The sequence below is a fragment of the Acomys minous genome (genome assembly GCF_964271855.1).
Source record: "Acomys minous genome assembly, chromosome: 12".
In the NCBI taxonomy this organism is placed as follows: Eukaryota; Metazoa; Chordata; class Mammalia; order Rodentia; family Muridae; genus Acomys; species Acomys minous.
This window is the reverse complement of record NC_140493.1, coordinates 36,899,571-36,924,323: the sequence shown is the minus strand read 5'-3', so window position 1 is coordinate 36,924,323 and position 24,753 is coordinate 36,899,571. Positions and strand designations below refer to the sequence as shown.

Sequence of the window (24,753 nt, the reverse complement as noted above, 5' to 3'; positions counted from 1 at the left end):
GATCTATGCCAGAATTAACCAAAGGCTGGATTTGGCGAATGGATAACTGGCAAGTTTTATTTCAGTCTTCTCCCAGATGGACCTTGTCCCCCCCCCCCTCCTAGCCATAAGAATGTCCTTATGTTTACACAAGCAGATTGGTTGTGCTTCCCATCCTTGAATCCGATCCTTCTTTCTTTGGATCCCCCCTCCCTCCCCCTCTTGGTGCTTATAATCTGAACAGCATTAAGTACCACCCTGCTGTTCCTGGCTGTTGCCACCAGACACCATTGGGGAAAGCAAGCAGGTCCAACCAGTCTGTTTATTTCATTCCTGTGCACTCAATGACAGATTTAGGGGCCTGTGATCAGACCAGGCCAGTATGACTCAGTTTCTGGACATCTGTTGGAAATATTGAAAAAAGAAAACCCTCTGTTCAGCACACCCATGAAGCTAGAAACTGGAAGGGTGTCACTCTGGATCCGATGGAGCCCCATCACAAAGCCTGGCTAAGGATGAAAAGCAGCGGAGGAGGAGGACGGAGCAAGACTCCATCTCAAGGACTGCTCAGACATCTACACCCAGCTGTGCCTGAAGTCGGCCATGTCTAAGCCTCTCAATAGATGAGCCAATAAACTGATCCTTTTGTATAACTCCCTTTATTTTGGTTTCTATAAATGGAATAAACAAGTTTGAGTGGTGCATCCTGCCTAGCTTGCTTGCAACTCCATGGAAATTATGCAGGTAACTGTCACAGTTAATCGTTTCGAGTGAAGTTAATTTTTGAAGAGGCTGAAGCTCAGGGAAGAGAGCTGACGAGACTCTGATGTTACAGCAGGCACGGCTCTACTGACTTTCCATCAGAATAAAGGTGAACATGATCGGACCACGGGGAACACATGAGGAAAAAATAATGCTTACTCAACAATAGAAACTGGACTGAAGCATTCAGCAACAAGTTGACCTACCATGGAACTTTTCCCCTAAAACAAGGTAGCTCCTCTGCCTGGGACAGAGTGAGAGAGATTCCTGCACAGGTAGTTATGTAGCCAGTGAAATATGTTACACGGTCAAAATCTGGATCTCAACCTCACACCGCAATGATGGCCATCTTACCACAAGTCCTCAACAGACAGTGACTCAGAGCAGCAAGCACATCTCTCTGCAAGACGAAGGTGCCCCACCACATTCTTCCCCCTCTGAAGATGGAACCCAAGTCTTTGAACTAAAGTCTATCAGTTAAAATATCAAAAATGTCTTCTCTATAGCTACCTCTGCACCCCCTCTCAACTTTCTTTTCAGCAGCTCATGATTCGAACCTGTTGCTGACAAATACCACTGAGGGCTAACTCGGCTCCTGAATCCCTCAGCCACAAAAGTGGATGGGAAGTAAATGAAACAACTCGTCTATACATCCTTGTTTAAGACTACAGCTATTCTGTCTGAAAGGTTTCTTGCAGCCTGAAAATAATTCTGAAGGTGTGCAAAAGTCTTATGCATTTTGACTCATGTGTGGCTACCAAAGATCTAGGCTTAAAACAGAACTCACTGTGGTTTGGTATTATCCGTTCAACAGTTGTACACAGTAGTCATATCTTCTGATAAAGAATCTCAGTGCTTTTCTGCAAAATACATTCTGCTAAAATCTTGAATAAAAATACTTCTAAAACGTATTGATTTCATTGATGAAGCTAACTTCCCTACATATTTTTGTCAACCTAAACGGTTAAATATTTTTATGAGAACTTACATTTTCTTCATAAGTTCCTAAACCATATATAAAGATAAATTATTGTGGGGCAGTTTTAACCCTCTGTATTAAGCATGATCATAAAGAGACATGAAATATCACTCAAATACTGTAGCTGTTCCTCCACGCATAGTAAGCATATCTTCCGTCTCTTTGGCTTAAGCATCCATAACACATATTTCACGCAACCACAAGATTTATATCTTTTTTTTTCAAAGCTTTTCTTGTCTTCACTGTTTATTCTATTTTAAACTTCTGTACGTGTAGACAATGTCAGGTTTATATTACACACGGAGGATCGAGGGCATGGTGGCATAAGCCTATGGAGACATTATCTTGGCTGGAGCTGACAGGAAATTCTCCTAGAATGTTCCTTCTACTGCATCTCATTATCTATAGATGTGTTTCCAAGTGGTCACACCAGACTACTAAACCATATTTTTCTACTTTATGGTTTGAGTCAAAAGTATTTCTTTATTTTGAATGTAGGTGAAGCCAAAGTTGTGGGCTAGTAACCCCATTCTTAACTGAAAAAAAAATAGTTCTTTCTACTTTCTTTTTTTCTTAATGGAGGAAACCAAGATGACTTGTTCAGAAAAAAAAATAGGTTACATTTTTAAAATACCTTTCATATCAAGTGTGGAACATAAAACTATTCACTTGTGATGTTCTATTGTCTCATGTAATCCCCGGGAATAAAATGTCCTTGTTTTATATTTTTCTATAAAATTATTCATAGTAATTCTCATTTCTATTTCATTTGCTGAATTGTGTCCATGTTGACACCATAAGATGTCTACTCATCTCAGGAGAGGGGCAGCTTTTTGTTGTCTTTGGTGTTTATAATGAGGGCAGAGAGAGAGAGTTTTAGTGTTTCCATTTGAGAGTAAAGTTTCAAATCATTGGTGCTCTGTAGAATTTTACATGAACAACTTGCCCACAGTGATAAAGGTACATGATGCCTCCCCCGGAATGAGAATGGGCTCACCAGTTACCACCAGGCAAACAAACACCCAGGAAAGCATGCTGTTTGAGGCTGGTCACCAGGAGTGGATAACACCATGCTACCTCCATGCAATTTGAATGTACGCTAGTTCTGACCATTTGGGTCCTGAGACCAACAGAGGCTCACACTGTTTAGGAGCTCGCTGGGTGCAAAGCATTAATAGATGAGCTTCTATATGCATTTTCTCAATGAATAGCTCACAAAACCCTATACATCAGTGCTATGGTTACATCTGTTAACATATGAGGAAAGGTCAAGAATTTAGCCCAATTGGTCCGATGTCACACATTGCATCTCTGAGCCCTGACCATGCATCTTTCAGACCAGGGCTGTAGTCTGGTGTGACCTGTCCACGATGATTTGCACAGAACCAAGCATGCAAATACTTCACAAAAGTGTACTCACCCTGAAGGGATTCTAGCACTATCCTGTAGGCTGTGGCATGGCGATGTATTTGCCACCGAGCGCACAAGCTTGTCATTTCAACCTGATTGGCTTGAAGTTCTGTCACACCCAAGAACACTGTAACAAAACAGAACCAGAACTATGTTGTCACACTGCAGATAATGCCACAAATCTCACGCAGTTCCAGAAGTGATTTATGGTAAAAAAAAATCCCATACAGAGCTTCAGACTCAGAACTGGGAAACTTAACTCACAAAAAGTTGAAGAACAGAAGGTAATTATTTTAATCATTAAAGTAAACTTATGCAAAAGAAGACCTATGAAGCAGAGTGTCTGATATTTATGAAGAACACACATGTTCTTTGGGAAAAGGTAAGATTCAGTGAGTGTAAAGTAAGGGGTGACATAGTAACTACCTGTTTCACAATGACCATGCAATACAAATACAGGATGGACTGACAGGCAAACGAGAACAGCCATGTTGTAAATCAAAGGGAAAAATGGGGTGTGTATGGGTGTGTTATACAAACAAAAGTGGCTTCACCAAGGCTGGCTTCATAGCACTGTGTGACATTTGTCCTTTTGTGTCAGGTGATTGGCTCAGTGTCTTCTAGGCTCATACACTTTGTTGCAAAAGACAGGATTTGATATTTTAAATAGCAATAGATACTCCATTGTGATATCATAGAATTAGAGAAAGAGGGCTTGCTACCAGAAGCTGGCAGCACTCAGGAAACTGGGAGATGAGAGAGAGAGGCTCCTTTGCTGTTCTGACTAAGAGAGGAATAAAGCCAAGTGTCCTATCACACACAGTGGGTCTATTACACAGTGGGTCTGCTACAACTTATAAAAATACACTGCAGGTTGTGAAATCAAAAGAATAGCAGATTTTTTTAATAGTCTCACCACACACAAAAAAAAAACATGATAAATATTTAAGGTAAAAAATACCCTCATTTCCCAACTAGATCTTGTCAAGAAAACCCACAAAACTACAAATATGTGCGGTGATTAAACTAGTCAAGCAAAATCAAAAACAAAACAGAATACAATGGAATAAAAAATGAACCTATTTTTAAAACTTTAAAATGTAGAATCTCCACATGTAAGAAATTATTTAACACCCTTGGGCTCCTTCCTCTTAGATCCACGTATCGCACATATTAAATGTGGACTGTTATACCCTTTTCTTTAAAAAAAAAAAAAAAAGACACTTTACTGGGGTTAGTATGAATGCAAGATACTGTACTACAGCCTTGGCAGGTAGGCCTCAAATAGCAAGATAAAAAAACATAGGAAGAAACTCCATGGTGTCATCTCAGGGAGGGGAGTTCTTATGTTGCTGTTGCTGTTGCCAGAATCACAGTGAGCAGTCTCTCTCAGGCTTGCAGAGAGACAGGGGAAGTGCAAAGAAATGAAGGTGCTATTAAAAACTCAGGTGGAAGGTAACTTCCATCATTTCTCTGTGGAATGTTCCGAGCCCAGTTGGAAGATGGGCAAAGCATGCTGGCAACTCAACAGTCACCGGATACTTCCTCTCTGACAGAGGTGGGGGGATGGGTATAGCTCTTGCTTTTGTGCCCTTTTATAGTGGTCGTTTTTAACTAAAGATATCTCTATATTGTGAGATAAGATAGCAGTAACTTAGGCTGGACATAGCTTACCCAATAACTGTCCTTAAAGGCACAGTGCCTCTCTTTATCATGGGGCTGAACTTAACAAAAACGGAGACATCCATAAATCTTTCCAGTCCCACTGAGGCCTCTAGGTCTCACTGCACGCCTTTTATACTAGACTAAGGCGGTAACATCAGACTGATAACTGAGGTGGGTTTTGTAATGTCAATGCTTTGTAACTCAACTGATAAATTGCCAATTGCAAGGCAAGCTTCCACAGTGAAGGGCTGCCATAGCAGACTCTACCGGGTCCTCCTAGGAATGGCTGCTGTTCCCGCCCAGCCACTCTCTTCAAGCCGCTTTCACTCTGAAACCAATCCCCTCCCCCACTCTCAATACTCCTGTGTGCCACATATGACTGCTTTTGTTTCTGCATGACCTAGATCTAACAATATATCTCTAGAGACCCCTATGTTACATTTCCTTTTCGCAATAAAAATTATAGAAAACATAATCTCAAGGAACCAAAAAAAAAAAAAATGCCAATCTGCATGGAGGATCATTTTGGAAAGCAGTGGCAAGATTTCTCCAGGACAATATGGAAGTGAGCATTTGGCATTTATCACTTAGATTCAAAAGCAGATGCTTCACATTTGTTTCCCCCAAATGCCCTCTCCCTTCCAAGTAATTTTTCCTTTATGTCACCCTCTCTCTTAAATAACTCATAAAATTACTCCATAATTAGTTTTCTTAAGATAGTAAAATAACCTTTCCCTAATCATAACTGACATCTTTATACTGTTCTGAACTGTTAAAGCAGAGTGTGAAGACTCATTTCCCAAGACCAATTGAAATGCTCCTTCCCCACACAAGAAAGGGAAATTGATCATTATAACAACCGTGCTAAAAATGATCTAAAAGCACTGAATTATGTGTCACTGTATGAGGTTGTGTTTTACTTGGAAGAAAGAAAACAAGTTTAACTTTTACTTAAGGGGTAAGAGAATAAAACAATTTAATAAACAATGCTTTCAAAAATATGTTTGAAATGGTCAAACATACCTACCAGTAGAGAAAAGAAAGATTAAGGGAGAAATAAGGGCACAAAAAGACAGCAATAAAAATCGTTCCTGAGACATGACAAGTGGTAGAGATAGAAAGGTAACCCGGAAGGGTAAAGGATAAAGGAGGGAGATGCTGTGATGCGCACAGGAGGCTCCAGCATAAGGAGGGAGGTGCGGGCTGCTGTGACAGCACAGCAGAAGAACATACTTAGTGACCAGACTAGGAAAACAGTGTCTTCTCAGTGGTGAAGGAGGAGACAGAACCGTAAGCTAAAGGCATCCCAGAATACTCAAATGCAGAGATCACGTTTTTGTGATGTGTGTGTTCATGGGTGTTTTGTTTTGTTTGTTTTTGCCTCCTGAAAGCTGAGGTTAAATAAAGGTGTATGCCACTGCAACTGGCTTTGTTTTATTTTTGTTTTGGTTTGTGATTTTTAATATAGGATCTTTTTATGTAGCCCCAGTTAACCTAGAACTCAAATGCAAATTGATGATCCTACTGCATCAGCCTTTTAAACGCTGAGGTGTCAAATGGTGGGTGTGCTGGCACACATGCTTGTAATCCCAGAACTTGGGAGGCAGAGACAGGTGGATCACTGTGAGTTCAAGGCCAGCCTGGTCTACAAAGTGAGTCCAGGACAGCCAGCCAAGGCTGTCCTTATCTCAGAAAACAAAACAAAACAAAAATGCTGTGACATCACCACACCCAATGACAAGAAACACTTTTTTTTTTAGATAAGGTTTATTCAGTATCTACTGATTAAGATGTCAAAATATTTCACAGAAGGAAATTTAGGAATCCCGTTTTCATGAAAGGACAGGCCCTACAAGAAATGAAAGATATCTTGGAGCCTGGTCTTACAGAAGCCAAATTCTTGAATGACTCTGTTTATCTGACTAATCATTCAATTTGAGACAAGGATCAGATACGTGCCAAGCATAACAATTATTGCAACAATAGGAGCAGCTATTCATGGAGAGCCTGCCATAATATGACAGCACTTTGCATATATTAGCTCTTTCATCTACACCGTAGTTGCTATAGGATGATTTTTGTCTTCATCTTAGAACTGAGAAGGCTTCAGACCCTGAGAATGTACTTTGTCCAGGGCCATCACTAATACACTATTCAGTTAAGTCTCCATTCAAATAATCTCTTTATACAAGTCTTAAGACTAAGGTACATGCTACTGATAGCACACAGGCTTATTTTGTACAGCATGCTGTCACATCATGTTCATTTGTGTATTATCTTCACTATGTGTTGAAAGTACAAATCTTGTGTTTATCTTAAATATATGCTTTTTTAAATATTTGGATCTAAAAATGTAAGCTTATCTAAAGAAATACATGCAACAGATGGTGAGGAGGAATATAAAGAATTTCAGAATAATGGAGCATGTCTACTGAAATTTAGAAAGCATTACATAACTCCATGTGTGTCTAGAAGTTCAGATCCTAGTGGGAAATCTCAACACGAAAATCCATACGAGAATATAAGAAGTCCTTAGAGGGATGTGACATGTACATTCAATAAATGACAGTGGTAGTGGTGTGTGTGTGTTCACGTGTGTCGGTGATGAGTAGCAATACTTTGAGAAAAGGCATGCTTCTCCTTGGCCCAGCTTTGACTGGCATTGGCCATGTCAGACTATAGACTGTTTGGAAAAATTCACCTAATTTGAAAAGTGCCAATAGACTTTCCAGAGGGAAATCCCATCTGCAACCATCAAGCCAATTGGAAAAGCAGCTGCTTGCATCTGCCTGCCAACTAGGACTTTTGACAGCCCTGAGAAACTACCTCACCTCTCTTTCCACAAAATGCCATCCAGAAATGGTAATGAGGAGGGAAGAAAAGCCAATGGTCTCACTGAAAATGGGGTTGCGAGACAAGTCACAGGGAGAAGCAAGCAGACATCAATCAGGCTTACGTGTTTGCACGAGGCCAGTCAGAGCGTCGCTGAAGCCTGTGGCCTGGGAAGCAAATATCTTCACGTTGTAGTCCGTTCCACTGAGGAGATTTGTGATAACGATGGTGTTAATGTCGGCACCCACGAATGTTTCCAGAGTTTGACCAGGAACTAAAAGAGACAGATACAGACTACAGTCACGGCATGCACGTATTCATGGAGAAAACCATACTCAACTAACTCTTGACCATTGCCTAAGGTCACCCAGCAGGCAAACAGCTAGAGTGAGGCTAAAATCTAGTCTCATCTGTCTCTAAAACCTACATCTTGGTCCTTTCTCCAGTAGTGTTTTGTCCCTTGTGCTTAGACAAAACTTGGTGTGCCTCACTATACACCCATCACCTTATTCTGACTTCTGTATTTTAAGAAGCGGTCAGCACTTGCCTATTGAAGAGATAATTCCACCTGTATCTATTTAGATAACTGCTTGGTCTCCAGAACATGTCAAGGACAGAAAGCAATATCCTATACAATAGACCATCACTCCTTGTCACAGGAAGATCTGGGTAGATGCTGCCACTGTAGTTCCATTGACCCCTGAGCCATGGCCTTAGCTCAGCTGGGTTTTGAGCCCTTTACATCTTTGACTGAATTCAATCCACTGGAGTCTTAAGTGTCAAAAACTTTCTGTGTTGAGTTCTGTTCTAATTTTTTTCCTGCTGTCTTTTCTTTTGTGTGTCTACTCTTTAAGAGCTTCGGCTTAGTGATAATTTCTTAACATACATCAGTTTCCTCCAGAACCCCCTTCTAACAGCACATGTATGTGGTTTTAGATGCAGGTGTTGTAAGAAGAAGCTGTTTGCCTAGGCTACAAAAGTCCACCACAAATGATCACATATAAGCTGCCTCTCCGGGAAAACCTGTTGACAATACTATTGGCATCCTAAACACAGAAGGATAGTTATCCTTAGGCAGGAAAGGACTGAATTGAACAATGGTTACCAGTATCTATTAAACATACCCCAAGGTGTGATGGTCACACCTACCTCTACCAAGGGCAAACCATGTCTATTGAAAGTCACCAGTGTAATACAAGAAAGCCTTTTGTGCTCAGAAACTATGATACGCATTTTCCACAGGATCCAGTACATGTTAATAAAAAGGTATCTACAAATGAGAATACAACTTAGACCTTCAGCAAAGAGGCAAAAAATAAAATAAAATAAAAATGGATGGTGAGTCTGAAGGAGTGAGTTCAGAACAGGCCACTATCTATGCCCGCTATTTTATTTTCATGGCTCATAAAGCTATTTCTCTGGAGAAATTGGAAGCGGGGCTACTGTGGTCACGTGGAATTGATGGCAATAGCATCTGGGTAATTAGCAGAAGAATAAGAATGAAGAGTGAAATCAGGACAAAATCATTGCCTCACAAGGCAGACTGAGATCACTGAAGTTTTTGAGGGAAAAGAAAAGCAATTATTCATTACCCCTAAAATGCCTTTTAACTCATTTTTTTTTCTGCCAAATTAAGAGTAATTAGAAGAGCTCCGTCTGCTAAGCAGCCAGAGTTCTAAAGGTCAGGTCTGGAAAAGTGATAAGATATTTATAATACATATTCCTTGGTTAAAATCCCATAGGCCTGTTAAGGTTAGAGAGGAAGATCTATAACGGGTACAGCTTCCTAGGGTCCCTTTCACATCCCTTTACCTAAGGAAAAAGCACTCCCAGTTTGAACTGTTCATCTGCCTTTAAAATATAATGAAGTACAGAACACACATTGAGGGGCCCAAAGGGAGTGGGAAGAAGGAGTTGGGTGTAGATATAATCAAGGTATGTTGATATATATATATAAAATACTGCCGGAGAAGAAAGGCACTTAAGGTATACAATGATCTGGAGGGAGAAGTGAGTTTCCTATGAAGTAGTTTTGAAGAGTTTTACCCCATAATATACTTTTTAAAATGAAGAGGGGAAAAAAAAAACAGAGGTTGTCAATGGAATTAGTCAACTTATCCAATTAAAAAAAAAAAAAAGAAGAAAAACTGAAAAGTACAGATTTTCAGTGTCCAGTGCTTGTGCATGCATTGAGTTATGAATGCTCCTATTCCTGGGGACTCCAGGCTTCCTTAGACTTGTTCCCTGTCTAGGGGGAGATGAGGGCAGACAAATGCACACTTAATAGATCATCTATTTCCTTCATTTGGTACGCTATCCAGCTTTCTACATGACGTCATCATTTCATCCTTTTAATAGTGTCCACCCCCAAAAAAGGAACATACTAAAAAAAAAAAAAAACCTTCTCAAAAAAGACAAAAAGCAATTCTTAGTTGTTTCATATATAAAACCAAACACTGATAGAAACAGTGCTCAAAGTGATCTTAAAATATACTTGGTGCCAATGAGATAGCGTCACAGATTTTTGCCAAGCCTGGCCACTTGAGTTTGACACCTGGAATCCACTTGATGGAAGAAAAGAACTGGTTCCTCCAAGTAATCCTCTAACCTCCACTTGCAAGTTCTGACAAAGGAAAGCACGTGCACGTGCACGTGCACATACTTGCCAGTACGTACGCGTGTGTGCGTGTGCGTGAGCATGCATGCACACACACACACACGCACACTAACATTTCTTAAATATAGTTAATGTTTTAAAATTTCTACTCATGGTTCTGAGAGGAACTTACCACTCACAGGTTTGTAGACAATCCTATAGCCCTTCACAGGGGCAGATGGCGGGTCCCATGTAATGCGCAACCGGTTGTACCATTCTTCTGAGACCCTTAAGTTTTGAGGACCAGAGGACGGCACTGTGCGGACAGAAGAGGGAAAGTGTGAGGTAAGAAAGTCTAGTGTCTCTCTTAGTGACCTTCTCTTGTTGCCAAGCAAATCTAAGTTATTTCCCTACAGAGTTAAACACACTTGCAAGTGAAAATGCAATAAAGTTCACAATGTGGATCTGGGAGTGCTTTCTTAAAACTTCAAATGTGAAAAATTTGTTCTTGTGATCAATTAGTTTTATCTGAAATCCAGGATTCATTCAAAGTATGGCGGTTCTCTTTCCAATTAACTATAACCAAAAATAAAATTGAATGACCCTTATTAAAAACCTCTATCTTTGCACCAATGTGCTCCACATACATCAAAAATGCACGTGTCTGTCCATGTTGAGGGTGCTACTCACACAATGTGACTAGTGATTAGCCACGGTGGTGAGAGTCTGAGGAATTCCTGCTTCCTTCTGTATATCAACTTGGGTGAGAACCCACGTACAAGAGTAAAGTCCAAAACTGAATCACTGGCACTGCTCTCTGTGCACTCGATCCCATTTAAGTATCTGACAATTATGATGGGTTAAAATGCTCATTTAGAGCTGGCAGCCATCAGCTTATTTGAGTCCAGTGGCTTCTCTGACTATGTCAGCCATAGACTATGTAGCAGTGTGGGACTCCTTGGAAACCTTCCTCCTGCAGAGCCTCTGAGGTGAGTGGAGAAATTCAGGTGGACCTTGTAGTTGTCCTCACCAAGATGTCGGACATGGAGCAAAATTGTCTTGGACCTTTCAGACCATGTAGCCACAATGTGAATACCAGTAGGTAATGATAATATATATCACTTTATGTGGTGCACAAGAATTTCCTACCAAGCCCTAATTTCCTGGCCCACTTTGTCAGAGAATATAATAAGTATAGTCACCATTTGAGGCCACTAAATTGTAGGATGTTGCTTATGTCAGAATAAGCATTTATAGCAAAAAAAAAAAAAGGCAGATAAAAGTTAAGTTAGGTGTGCTCACTCCTCATTTAACTCTGGCCACTGCATCTTAAGTGTTTTAGGATGCCTCCTCGGGGCCACACGTGTCAGAGGCTGGCATAAAAAAGTGAAGTGTGTAGGTGGACTCCCAAGAATTAGAATTTCTGAAGCCATGGGAAAAAATAAACCTTTAATTCTGTTTTTTTTTAATTATTCTCCCATATATTCTATCTAGACTACAGTTTCCCCTCCCTCCCTTCTCCCCAGTCTCTCTCCCCCTCTTCCTCTCCCCCACTCCACCATAGGTCCACACCCCTCTGCCTTCCCTCAGACAAGACCAAACTTCCCAGGGACATCAGTGAAATATGACATAACAAGCTACAATAAGACTGGGTATATACCGTCATATCAAGGCTGGAAGAGGCTGCCCAGTAGGAGGAACAGGATCCCACAAGGAGGCAAAAGAGTAGGAGATAACCCCACCCATTCCCACTCTTAGGAATCCCACAGGAACCCCAAGCTACTCAGCCATATCATATATGCAGAGGACCTCAGTCAGATCCCTACAGGCTCCCTGATCTCTGAGCCCCCCCATGAGCCAGTTGATTCTGTAAGCCTTGTCCCTATGGTGTTCCTGACCCCTCTGGCATGTCTGATCTTCCTTCCCCTCCCTTACAGGGCTCCCTGAGTTCTGCCTAACGTTTGCCTCAGGGACTCTGCATCAGCACCTATCAGTTGCTGGATGGAGTCTCTCTGATGACAATTATGCTAAGCTCTGGTCCCATAATGCTCTGCAGGTAGGACAAGCTGTAGGTCGAACCTTCCCTCTTTGCAGCTGATTGCCTCAGTTAGTGTGTTACAGCCACAAAAGGCTGGCTAATGAAGCAACAGAGGTTGCCAGAGGGCAGGTATGTGAGCAAGACAGTACTACAGAAGGTATTACCAGCAGAGGACATATTCAGGGAGAGAGATCATTGCTTTCTGTTTTCTACTTTAGTGGTGATGATTACGTGAGCCTACACATGTGTTAAACACAATGCTGTAATGAAAAGGAACCATATTTGCTATGTGCTTATTTTTTAAAAAATCAAACTAAGCCTACAAAAAGAAAAACAGACAAAGAGGAAGAACGGAGAGACTTAGAATGTCATGGTCAGACGAGATGGGGAGAATGGTCAAGGTCCTAACGACTCCACCTTGACATACTCCCAGGAATTATGATGAGTCACAAGGGGAAGCCAAAAGATCAGTTATGTTGTGTGTCTCAGCTTTCAGAGAAAAGAGAAGTGGAGCCCACCGATGCTCGACAGCTTACCCAAATTCCTCTGCTTATGGGTGTGGAGCCAGGATTCTGACAGATTCTCTGGCCCCTAATCTTTTGCCCTTTTGTTGCACAATACTTTAGCCATCATGGGTGATGCATCAACTAGTGTCCAAGGAAACAAAGATTCACTTACAAGTTTTCCCAGGGGCAGAGACGCTGGCGCCTTCTCCGACAGTGTAGATGGGGGTCACCGTGACTTTGTATTCGGTGTCTGGAATAAGGGTCTTCAGAAGGATATTGTTCTGTACACCAGGCACCATAATCTGAACAGAAAGGCAAAGCACAGTGACCTGGTAGGACCTCCTATTCCCACTGACCTCTGAGAGACACACCACTATACACACTTCGGAAGCATCAGAAGTGAGCTAGGCTTTGCAAATGGTGAGAAAGTAAAGGGCACACATGCAAAAGCATCTCTTCCTGTCATGTCCCTCACAGAACCTTTACTTTATAAGCACTAACAGAGAAGGATTCACTCCACAGACTATCTCCTCGCAATGTCTTCACAGCGTCCATGGAGAAGACAGAATGGCCATCTGCCCAGCCAGCAGGTGTTTGTGGTTAAAGTGTTCATTCTCCAACCCAGACTGCTGCTTATCTGTTCCTCAATGACTCAAGCATCATCTTGAAAAATCCAGCCTCCCCTAGTTTCCTTCCTCAGTGATAACCTGACCCCAACATTTTATTCTTTCAGATTAGAAAGAAGGATGGATGCCAGCCAAGAGCAACAGAGGCAAGCACCATGCGCCAAGCTTTTTTGAGTTGAAACATATTTAACAGCAACACTCAAAGACTGCTGCAGCTTTCCTAGATCTGAAAGGAGATGCCTTCCTCCATCTGGACCCTCTAGTCTTCTGTAGCTAAAGCTGCCAGAAAAAGAAATCCAGAGACAGGGGAGATCCTGTATCAGTTGGTGTGCAATGTGCCACATGGCACACAGTACAATGCTGGTGTTTCTAAGAGACTACTCTGGACCACATGTTCACTACAAAATACTGTGCCTGTGCTCCAGCAGTTAAATGCTGGCACTTCTCTGGGCTGTTGGGAACTTAATAATCACTGGAAAAAAATGTGAGCATGTAGGAACTGACCCAAAGGGTCTTAAATGAGTCACAAGACCAGGGCAGCTGGAAAGGTTTTTCCATTCCAGGACTGGGTGAGATGCCAGCAGACTGAGGCCATGCTTTCTCCTTCTGACAGAAGGAAGGAACCCATCCATCATGGGATAAGTCCCAGAAAACCTTTTGGTGAACCCAGAAGCAGCTATTGTTATGATGTAGCTAGGCTTCAACGTGTCATAGTCTTGTATATGATAAAGGAAGTTTGCATTAGGCAAGCATAGTGCTGCTCATCATGCGCAGGGATGCTGGGTTATCCAGGTTGCATGGTGTGGGATCATGGGAAGGCAGTTATACAAACAGCAGCTCTGTTTTAATCTAGAGTGAGTTAGCCAACCCTGGCATGAAGGAGCCGCAAGGCAGCTGTGGATGCCCTGGCTTGTATTGCTCCATCAGGGTAGCTTCCTTAGGGGTGTCTTTCTCCAACAGAATGCTGGAGCAAAGCCCAGGCTTTCATTCCATGCTGTCTAGCAAACCACCCATGTAGATGCTCGTTAAATAAGTTCAGGTCTCACACCGAGAAGCATATGGCCTTGTTGTCGATCAAATTTAGCCTGTGGAATAATGTAAAGCAGCGTGACCGCTCCAGAGGGCTCCCACTGCATGCCAGAAAGTAGTTGCTAGAATTTATAGCAACAGCCCTCATTAAACACCAACTGGTTTGTGCCAGGTGCTACTAGAATCTGAATCCAGGAAGTCGCTCCATCATCGTTGTGACCTTTTTAGGTAGAGATATCACACTCACTTTATAGATGTGGAAACAGACCCACACGGCCCAGGACAGGGGCCATAGTGAAACCTCAGAGATCCGATCTGGGCCTTGCTTTAACCTGTGGGGTTTATACCACACAAGTATGAGGAAGAAACCTTTTATTTATTTATTTTTTCACTGAGAGTAAAATGGAAATTCCCTCTGGGGTATGCAAATTTCATTGTTTGGCCTCTGTTTAAGTGAAGGAGAATAAAAATATGTATATTAATAGAAGCGCCTACTTTAAAACAAATGTTCCAGTCATAGCAGATGGTGCCTTTTATTTTTAAGGCAAGTCTATGAAAGATGTTAATGATTAAATGGGATGAAAACGCCACTAGGGAGCTTCGCGTTTTGAATTTTTTCAGACACGTAACTTTTCTGTCTGGCTCTATCCCAGCTGTCTGGACCACGTACAGCAAGCTGTGACCTGCAGAAGGAACTAGAGCCCATGCACTTTGCTGTGTCCGCTCTTGCAAAATGGCATTTTTAAGCCATGGTTTTCATACAATGATGAAGGATAATTCAGGGCAGTGTTGGTGGCATTGCTTTAATTCCGATCCACTGTCTTCCAATACTTTTATCAAACACAATAAAGCTAAACTGGTAGACAAGTGACTGCCCTCTTGAGTCGCTGCAGCAATGTCAAATGGCTGTCAAGGTTTCCAGCCTTAATGTTACTATGGGACTCACCCTGTCAGAGACTAAGACACACACTAAGTCACCCCACTTGAGACAATGCTCACCAGCCAGAATTCGGTCTGTGGCTAACAAGGACACACAGGCCATAGGGTGTTGGGATGCCAAGCAGCCCTTTACAAGTAAGAGGGAGACACCCCTGCTCTGACAGCAAAACTGAGCTCACTGGCAACTGTCACCTCACATGAAATAGTGACTGTCACTTTCATATGTTAGAGTTCAATGTTTTTCTTTGAAGTTTGTAGATTTGATTATGCCTAAAAGTACAGAAATGATTCACATACACTAACTGGTACATTTAGTTCTTCTTTCCTTTTGGCTGACAATGCTATGTGAGTATTCAGTTCTCCAGCCTTCGCACTGTCTCATCCTTTGCCCGCGCAGACACAATCAGTGAAAGAAAACTTGGAACGATGGTAAGAGAAAAATGTGTCTATTATCAGGACACATTCTCTTCTTTGCTTTCACAGTATGTCGTAGCCATCCATCTTTCCTTAGGCAAGCATCGTGTGTGTGTGTGTGTGTGTGTGTGTGTGTGTGTGTGTGTGTGTGTGTGTGTGTTAGCCCATGGACAATCCTAAGCATCATTCCTCAGGCATATCCATGTTTTTGTTTCTGAGACAGGGTCTCTCATTGGCCTGATACTTAATGACTAGTTTAGGATAACTAGCCAGCAAGCGTAAAGTTCCACCTACCTCTGCCCCTCCAGCGCTGTAACTACACGAGTAATCACCACCCCCGGGGTTATTCTTTTTGAACATGGTTTGGGAAATATAACTCATTCCTCATGCTTGAAAGGCAAGCATCTTATTAACTAAACTATCTCTTCAGCCAAGACATCCTTATTTTAAGATGTCATTTGGTCCACACGATTTCAAGGCCTTTTGGCTTTCTCATTGGCCTGCATCTCACTGTCCGTATTCTAAACTCAGATGCGTCCTACTTTCTGTCTCACTAATAATGCAGATTGGGAAGACATCTCAGTGAGTAAAAGCACCCATGGCCCAGTCATGAGGACCTGACTTCAAATCCCCACAACAAACAAAAATCTGGGCATGGCAGCATATGCCTATAACCTATAAGCACCAGGTAGGTGAAGACTGGCAGATCCCGGATGCTTGCTTGTTTGCTGTCAAATGTAGTAAAATGTCAAGCAGCAGATTCAATGAGAGACTCTGCCTTTAAAACTGAGGTGAATGATAGGGGAAGATTCCAGAAGTCAGTCTCTGGCCACCACAAGAGAATGATGCGCATGTGCTCTCTCTCTCTCTCTCTCTCTCTCTCTCTCTCTCTCTCTCTCTCTCTCTCTCTCTCGCTCTCTCTCTCGCTCTCTCTCTCGCTCTCTCTCTCGCTCTCTCTCTCGCTCTCTCTCTCTCTCTCTCTCTCTCTCTCTCTCTCTCTCTCTCTCTCTCTCTCTCTCTCTCTCTCTCGCTCTCTCTCTCGCTCTCTCTCTCGCTCTCTCTCTCTCTCTCTCGCTCTCTCTCTCTCTCTCTCTCTCTCTCTCTCTCTCTCTCTCTCTCTCTCTCTCTCTCTCACACACACACACACACACACACACACACAATTATTTAACTAGCTGAAGAACTAAGATAACACACCATTGCATTTATACAACAATAGCATTTGATAAGACACATGGATAAATTCTCAATCCTCAGGCCAGTCTTTCAATTAATAAAGTGCCTGTAAGTTACACGCACAAATCTAATTTAATTAGAATTCACTATAGGAGCTTGGAATTTTAGACTCCCACTAGGCTTTCTTTTATGTGGTGGAAAACAAACACTATGCTGCACAGTAAACTTATCAGTATTTTTCATTTTTCTTTAAAGCTTTGTTTAGCTGGGCAGACCAAGACTTTTGATGGCTTTCCCTTCATTTAGGTGTTCATGTGTTTCAAATATAAAAAGTGCTAAATAAAAGAAACTCTTGAAGGGAATACAACCCAGAAGTCACTCAAAGTAAAATATTGTTACTGTTTCACCGGGCACAGCTTACAGACGCACGGGTGAGATTAAATTGCTACTTTTTCCAAATCAGCAGGAATTAGCACCAAGAAGCTAAATGTTCTTCTTGAGAACAAAAGGGAAAGTTTCTCATGCTGGGAAAACTCTACAGGTTTTTATTTTTAGGAACCAAGTTATAATATGGCATAATAATATGGAAAATAAGATGCCCAAAGTACATTTTTAATTGGCACACCTAAGTATAATTTTTTTAAGTTGCCACGCATGAATCATTTGGAATGTAGTTATTGTCAGTGTTAAATTACAATGCAATCTGAATCATTAGAGTATCCATTAACTTTCCAGAAATATTCCCAGATCAAAGGCATGAGGCTGCCGGCTAGTCACTGTGTGCAAAGCCTTGGAGCCAATCACTGTGCCCTCAGATGTTTCTTTCATCACCTGGAAATAATGTTAGGCTCAAACAACTTTCTTCACCAAAGTCTTCATAAGTTAAAAGGGATTGGGGCGGCTGGGCCCAGTGGCACACATCTGTAATCCCAGCACTCGGGAAGGAGAGGCAGGTGGATTACTGTGAATTTAAGGCCAGCCTGGTCTACAAAGCGAGTCCAGGGCAGCCAAAGCTACACAGAGAAACCATGTCTCATCTAGAAAAAAAAAAGAAAAAAGGGGAAGCGGATGGGGCAATATTATTCCTGAACAATGATGAATTTTAACCCTCCCTAGAGTGTTAAATAGTAATAGTAATAACTACAGCATGTGCTATAAGAAGTCAAACAGCTTCTGCCTAGAAATTGGAGCTCCCTCTTTTTTCTGGACTCGTGCATAAGAACTAATTCCAAATGGGGACAATATTATATAAATTAAGAAAATATGGCCATAATTAAGAGTGTGCCAGGTTTGCCACATAGAAATACACATAAAACAGCTTAAAGAAAACACATCACAAGGTCTTAAGAAAAGATGCCAATGATTAAGAATAAATGAGAAACAGTTATGGATATGCTTAAAGTGAGTTGATTTCAGTGAAAAATATGTCTGTTAGACCGCTTTCATGTGCTTTGCTTAAAAGCTTTGTGGTAGACTCCCAAGAGCAAAAATGTTTAATGCATGCCTTGGAATTTTACATACAAACCTACATACATGTATACAAATACAGGTGTGTAATAGTCCTCTGTCTTGTCTTGATTTGCCTTGTTTTTTTTTTTTTAAATAGATGGGACTAGCTGTGTTGCCAGCTGGTCTCCAACTCCTATGTTTGGTGGTCCACTTGCATCAACCTCCCTAGGAACTATAGACACGTGCCACCACACCTGACCTAATGGCCTATTAGAACCCTATTTAGGTTAACAGATGGACCAGGCAGCAAAGGCAACAAACACTAGAAAAAGAGTGCCGAGGCTTGATTAGCTTGAAGCAAACTGTGTGGAGCAGGTTTTAGAGTTAGAAAGAACATGATGAAACCAACAGTGAAGCTTGGATTGAGCGAGAATATTAGTTTTGCAGACGTGGAGTCATCAAGCGATGAGCAGGACAGCTTCTGCTCATCTCTGGAGACAGCCACAGTAGCTCCACCGACAAAGACTGTGGGGTTCCTGGTCAGCCCCAGTTATACAGACCGTTCCTACCACTTCTTCCATAGGGTCCCCTTGAGCTGTCAGGTAGGTCACCCTAAACTGCTCCACATTGCTGTCAGAAATGTCCCATGTGACCCGCAGGCTAGTGGCAGTTTCATCATCTACAACCAGGTTTCTGATTCCTGTCTGGAGAACTGGAATAAATACAACCACATATTAAAGACGTAGGCATCATATCCCAAGATGAGACACAGGTGCTGTCTGTGGAGCAGCACGAGGCATCATTCAGTGTAGCCCAAGGAGGGACACCCTTGGGGAGCAGGAGCTTCATGTTCAGGCCTGATGGAGAACTGAAGGAAAGCCACTGAACTAAAACTCAAAAGGGAGCACAGTCCTGAGGAACCTCATGCTAGTGTCCCCTTAGGAAAAATGGGGGTAGGGTACCATGCATCACCACTCTCCGTGTGCAATGCAGCATCCAGCAGCACACATCCACCTACCTGCCCCCCGCGCCTGCCTGTCTTAACACTACTCACTCAAGAACAGTTCCCCATCTCAGGCAGTCTTTATCTTTTCAGGCCACAATAGTTATCTTTTCCCACATACTTTATCTTTGCTAGGATATTTGCCCAAAGTTCCTCACCTGTGCCCACTGGAACATTCATTTTCATCTGCCAAGGTATCTCTTTCCTCATATGTTCCATTTTTTAAATTCCTACACCGACTTCCCTCCTTCCATCCACCCCCATTGTCCACTGCCCCTCTCCTCACTCCTTCCCTCATAAGGACACTCACTAAACCGGCCATAAAAGTCATGGTGTGTAGATCTTTGCCACACGCATGACACAGAGCAGCGTAGGAGGCTTAACTGGCCTAACTACGCTACACTGCATGACAAGGGGGATTGTGGGAAACTCTCCACTCAAGGCAGAGTTCCAGAAGCCTGGAACCAACTCAGTCTGGTGCCAAGACAGAAAACAGGAACTACCAAGATAGAACTTGTATGTTCCAGGAAAGAAAGCTTAGGGTCCAAATAAAGATTAGCTGAAGGATAAATAAACGAGTGCGTGGGTGAACGGGTACTGAAGAAGTAGAGAAGTGCTTTAGACAGGGAGATAAGGCTGTACGTTACTTATTTAACTCAGACAGCTGCTGGGGAGGTGAACTGATGAAGAGAGAAGAGCTGAGATGAGAAGGGGGAAAGACCGGTGAGGGAATAACACTACGTAAGCAAAGTCTCGGGTCCCGATAGAAATGAGCAAAAGTGGTGTGAATAGGTAATTCTCCACAGAGAGCAACAGCAACAGGAGGAGTTGAAACAAAGATCTCTGCAAGTGTTGCCATGGTAACAGCCTCAGAATGGTGAATGGGAATCCAAGATGAAAGTAAGAAAGGGAGAGAGCTTTAATGATTGTGGACTGAGAGAGCGAGTGGTTCTCGGTGGGAGAGAAGAGGTGAAGTTCAAAGGTTGGTGACATGTGAACTGTTTTCAAGAAAATGAGGGGGGAAAAAACATCTCTTTTCTAATTAATAACAAAAACCAATAAAAAGTAGGAAATATAACTTCTGTTTAAATCAAACTTATTAGGGATAAGCAGGCCCCTGTGTGTCCTCACCTGAACTCACAGAGCTGGTAGGTTCTACAGCTGTGGGTGCTTCAGTCCACACATCATCAACTGCAAGAAAATTCATTACTTACAAATTATGTAAAGACAATATTCTACACATCTGTACAAACTATTGTATAACTTCTGAAGGAAACTGCACTGATATTATCTTTCCTTCCTCCAACAACAAACATGACTGCGACTTGCAAGGAAGAAAATGTGAGATGTAAGGCAGCCATCTAATGCTGTTTCAGCGGATAAGGAAGGTGAACTGGAAAGACATTAGTGTCTCATCAGAGACTTGAGATAAGCATTTGAATTACATCTACAAAATTATGAGACCTCACAATTATATTTTAAATGGCGACGTAACAATGATAATTAAAGAGAATTAAATTGCAGACCAAGTTGTATATAAAAAAAGGTTTACCCAGAAAAGACCACCCAAGAGGGCAATGTGTTCAGGCAGGCAGTGCACCGTGGCCTGAATCTATCATGGGTGGATGCTGGAATGGAGTGGCTGTGCATCGTGCTGACATCACTAGCAGATCAATACACCCATCTAGCATGTCATCAAATACGGGCTGCCAATGTCTCCTAGCTTTGGGAATTGCCTCCTCTGAAGTCACAGCCTCTTTAATGGACAGTATTTCCCCACCAACTGAAGACACAGGGTACTAGGTCCAGCGTCTCCGTCCCAGTTTGGTACAACTGAGAAGGTTGATGGATTCTAGCTCTGGGGCATCTGCCAGGGCTCACTTGCATTCCCCTGTGTAGGACCATGCTCTCTTCAGTTTACAACATAAGCATCTTCCAATAAATCTTCTGAATGCCGTTTAAGGGAATTTAATATATATAGTTAATGCCTCATTTTTTAAAATAAGGGTTAGTTGATATATGATTTCAAAAAGAAACAAGAAGAGAATATCAATCAGTGAGTAAATTTTGCAAAACGTTCTTGTAACCAAGACCAACTTGGAAACTTCCAGAAATTCTTGGCTATGTTGATATCTGCCTTGTTTTCTAATTGGATCATTTATGATTATATCCATCTATCCCCCTATTCACCTATCTCTCCATTTGGTGAGTGGTTATGGTACAATTAAGATATGCCAAATACTGTATTCAAACGCCGGAGAATGAAATTATGGAACAAAACATTAATGTTCAAAGCCTTCACTGTGATGACAGTCTGAGAAATTATGATGCTTCACACATGAATAACATTGCCTTTGAGGCATAAGACAAACTCTGGGGAGTCAAAGAAAAGCTGAGGCCTGATGGAGGAAGACAGGCCAGCAGTGTGGATGGTGGACACGAATGCTCAACGTGGCCCAAAGCTGGACTTACGTGTGGTCCCAACAGCAGTCACCACCTCACTCTCACTTCCGTCATCGAGCACAGCTAACAGTGAGACTTCGTACTCAGTTCCAGGATCCAGGCCTTCAACAACATAGGAGTCCTGCTCTTCTTTTAGGGCAACCTAGAAAGCATTTGTTCCTTAGTAATTAGGGTTATTTTAAAGTCGGTGGAGGGAGGGGATGGGGGGGGTCTGGAGTTGACAAATTGGTGTGTTCTTCGATGGGGAAGACTATTTCTCTCAGACTGTATGCTTGAGGCCTCATGGCCTTAGGCCTGTCCACTTTGGCTTGTCTTCCGTTGTCTTCCTTGTTTAGCTCACAGCTGGGCAGCCACGCTGGTGAGGCTCTATGGGTGTGGCTTCTAACATCTATAGGAGGCACAGTCTCACCACAAACTCCCTGCTCTGCTCAAGCAGGTTCTCCAGATCTTTCTGCACCCTCTCCAGCAATGGTACCTGAGCCTTAGGCACAGTATGTGTGCATATATGCATAGGTAAGTAAAAACAATTCATGAAAAAAGAGGCCGTGAATTTGAAAGAGAGCAAGATGGGGCATATGGGAGGGTGTGTAGTGGAGGAAAAGTAGGGGGAAATATGTAATTACTCTATAATTTCAAAAATAAAAGAAATAATTTTTTAAAAGAAAAAGGAAATTAAAGTGAAGAGAAAAACACAAAAGAAAATCTGTGCGTAAGCAAGAACTAACTGAATAAAACAGTGAAAAGAAAGGCTGAAATCATTTTTTAACTCAAACTATAGCCCTTATAGCTTTCCTTTCTCTCAGCAAATATACTATTAACATTGTAAATGTTGCATTGTAAAGTTTTATTAGATATTATTAGTGAGGGTCAAGGGATCTGAGATATATAAGCTAAAGCCCGGGTAACATGCTCAATCTTTCAACTACAGTATTATTTAATGCGTATGAAATGTCAAATGCTGTGCCCTGCAGGGTGCTACTTCTAGCTGGGCAGAGTTGGCTCACTCCCTTTAATCCCAGCAGAGACAGATCCCTGAGTTCGAGGCCAGCCTGGTATACAGAGAGAGTTTCAGGTCAGCCAGGGCTACACGGCGAAACCCTGTCTCGAAAAACAAAAGTAAAAGATGTTACTTTCGCGGTTCTCAAGTCCATTTTAAAACAAAGACTGGCCTGGGTGTGGTAGTAAACCTTCACTTCCAGGGAACATGTTCGGGATCAGTTTTTGCGCCGTTTCAGTCAACTTACCTCCTGGGTCTTCCCGCCATAGACCGGGATCCACATCAGCTTGTGCTGCCCTTCCTCAGCCGAGATCGGATGCCAGGTCACTCGAAAACTGTCTGTCTTCACCTCATCAATTTCCAAGTATTGCTGGGCGGGAACTTCCTCTGTGAGCCATGGAGGAGACTTAATTTAAGAGATGAGAAGGCAAGAAACCAACCTCAACCAGTTCCCAGGAGGCTGTAAGATGGGAAGGGCTGAGGGAGAGCTTGGCTTTGGAAAGTCTTGGAAGGGGGGAATGGAGGAGGGGGTGGACCAGCCACATCCAATGTGGCTTTCATGTCTGTTTCCAGCACCTTCCAACAGCATAAATTAGGGAAACCACAGAAATAACGCTCCCTAAGAAAAAAAAAAATTTCCAGTAACTCCAGAACTCTTAAATTGTTTATTTTGGGCCATTTTCACAAAGTATGAAAAATAAAAATGGAGCTTGAAAAGGTAAGTCAGTCATAAAGTGCTTCTCTCAAAAACACAAGGACCTGAGTTCATCCCCCTACCCAACCCCGGAGCGCACGTGAAAGTGCTGTGCGCGGTGGCTGGTGATTGCTACAGGCAGAGAGCGGGAGGATCCTGGAGCTTGCTGGTCAGCTGGTCTAACTTAATTGGTGAGCCGCAGGGCAAAGAGAGCTGCTGCCTCAAAGAAAGTGCGCGATGCCCCGCAGAATGACACACAAGATAGTTCTCTGGCCTCCGTACACACTCGCATGCATGTACACACACACACACACACATGAAGAGAGTTTTAAAGTAAAAATGCCATATCCATTATTATGGAAAGGCATTATATTCCAAGTGTTTGGAGCAAAGGTTTGTTAAAGCCTAGAGAAATGCTCCATTTTTAGCTGTCTACATTTTAGTATCAAACCCCTCCTTGGCAGTGAGGGACGCCCTAGAGGAGAACCTTCTCCTTAGTAACATGGAGGTGTAGGCGGCACCAGAGAGGAAATATCACTTATCACTCATCCCCCCATCTCACTGCATACACACTTAGGGGATTTGCCTCGGAAAGCATAATGTACCCGCAACAGTTTCTCAACTCGTTGATTATATTTGAAATCAGTGGTTTTTAAACTCTGTTAGGGCACCAAGAGAAATCCTAGTAGAGTGTCCCATAAGAAGGTTTTGGTTAATTTCCATTCTTCCTCAGTTTAGAAATGACTGTATTTGTTTCCAATTATGATCAGTACATTCAGAAGGAAAACAGAATTTCTGCCACTGCAAGGCAGATAAAAAGGTTTCCTGTCTACAGGGAAACTACAGAGTGCAACAGAACTACTGTATCGGCGTCTTCTAATTAATTTCTGTATTTCAATCATTCCTTGCTATGCTAAGTTTTGGGCTCTGTTACAATTCAGCTATGTCATAACACATTGAGTTAAATGGTATTAGAAAGTCATTTCCACTGGCAGAAAACCGTCTGATATCAGTAATTTTGGAGTTCAGCCTAAATCACATACACACACACACACACACACACACACACACACACACACATACACACACACACACACACACATACACACACGAATGGAAGAAGAGTATAAAATGTTTATATTAAGAAATAAAAGAAACAAACAGGGAAGGGGTTAAGTAGACGACAATGTACACTT

General features: G+C 42.2%; 1 protein-coding gene across 3 annotated transcripts in view; it reads right to left on the bottom strand.

Moving 5' to 3' along the window:
- Positions 1 to 24,753, bottom strand: part of COL14A1 (collagen type XIV alpha 1 chain) — a 197,165-nt gene that overhangs the window by 83,642 nt on the left and 88,770 nt on the right. For 2 of the 3 annotated variants that reach the window (XM_084747900.1, XM_084747902.1), the window contains exons 16-23: positions 23,111 to 23,250; positions 21,876 to 22,008; positions 20,535 to 20,594; positions 18,961 to 19,112; positions 12,940 to 13,069; positions 10,417 to 10,539; positions 7,752 to 7,901; positions 3,141 to 3,257 (exon numbers count right to left, since the gene is read on the bottom strand). In XM_084747900.1, coding sequence (XP_084604026.1) covers positions 3,141 to 3,257; positions 7,752 to 7,901; positions 10,417 to 10,539; positions 12,940 to 13,069; positions 18,961 to 19,112; positions 20,535 to 20,594; positions 21,876 to 22,008; positions 23,111 to 23,250 — 1,005 coding nt within the window. The remainder of the gene's footprint in view (positions 1 to 3,140; positions 3,258 to 7,751; positions 7,902 to 10,416; positions 10,540 to 12,939; positions 13,070 to 18,960; positions 19,113 to 20,534; positions 20,595 to 21,875; positions 22,009 to 23,110; positions 23,251 to 24,753) is intronic. The other variant, XM_084747901.1, reaches the window with a different exon arrangement.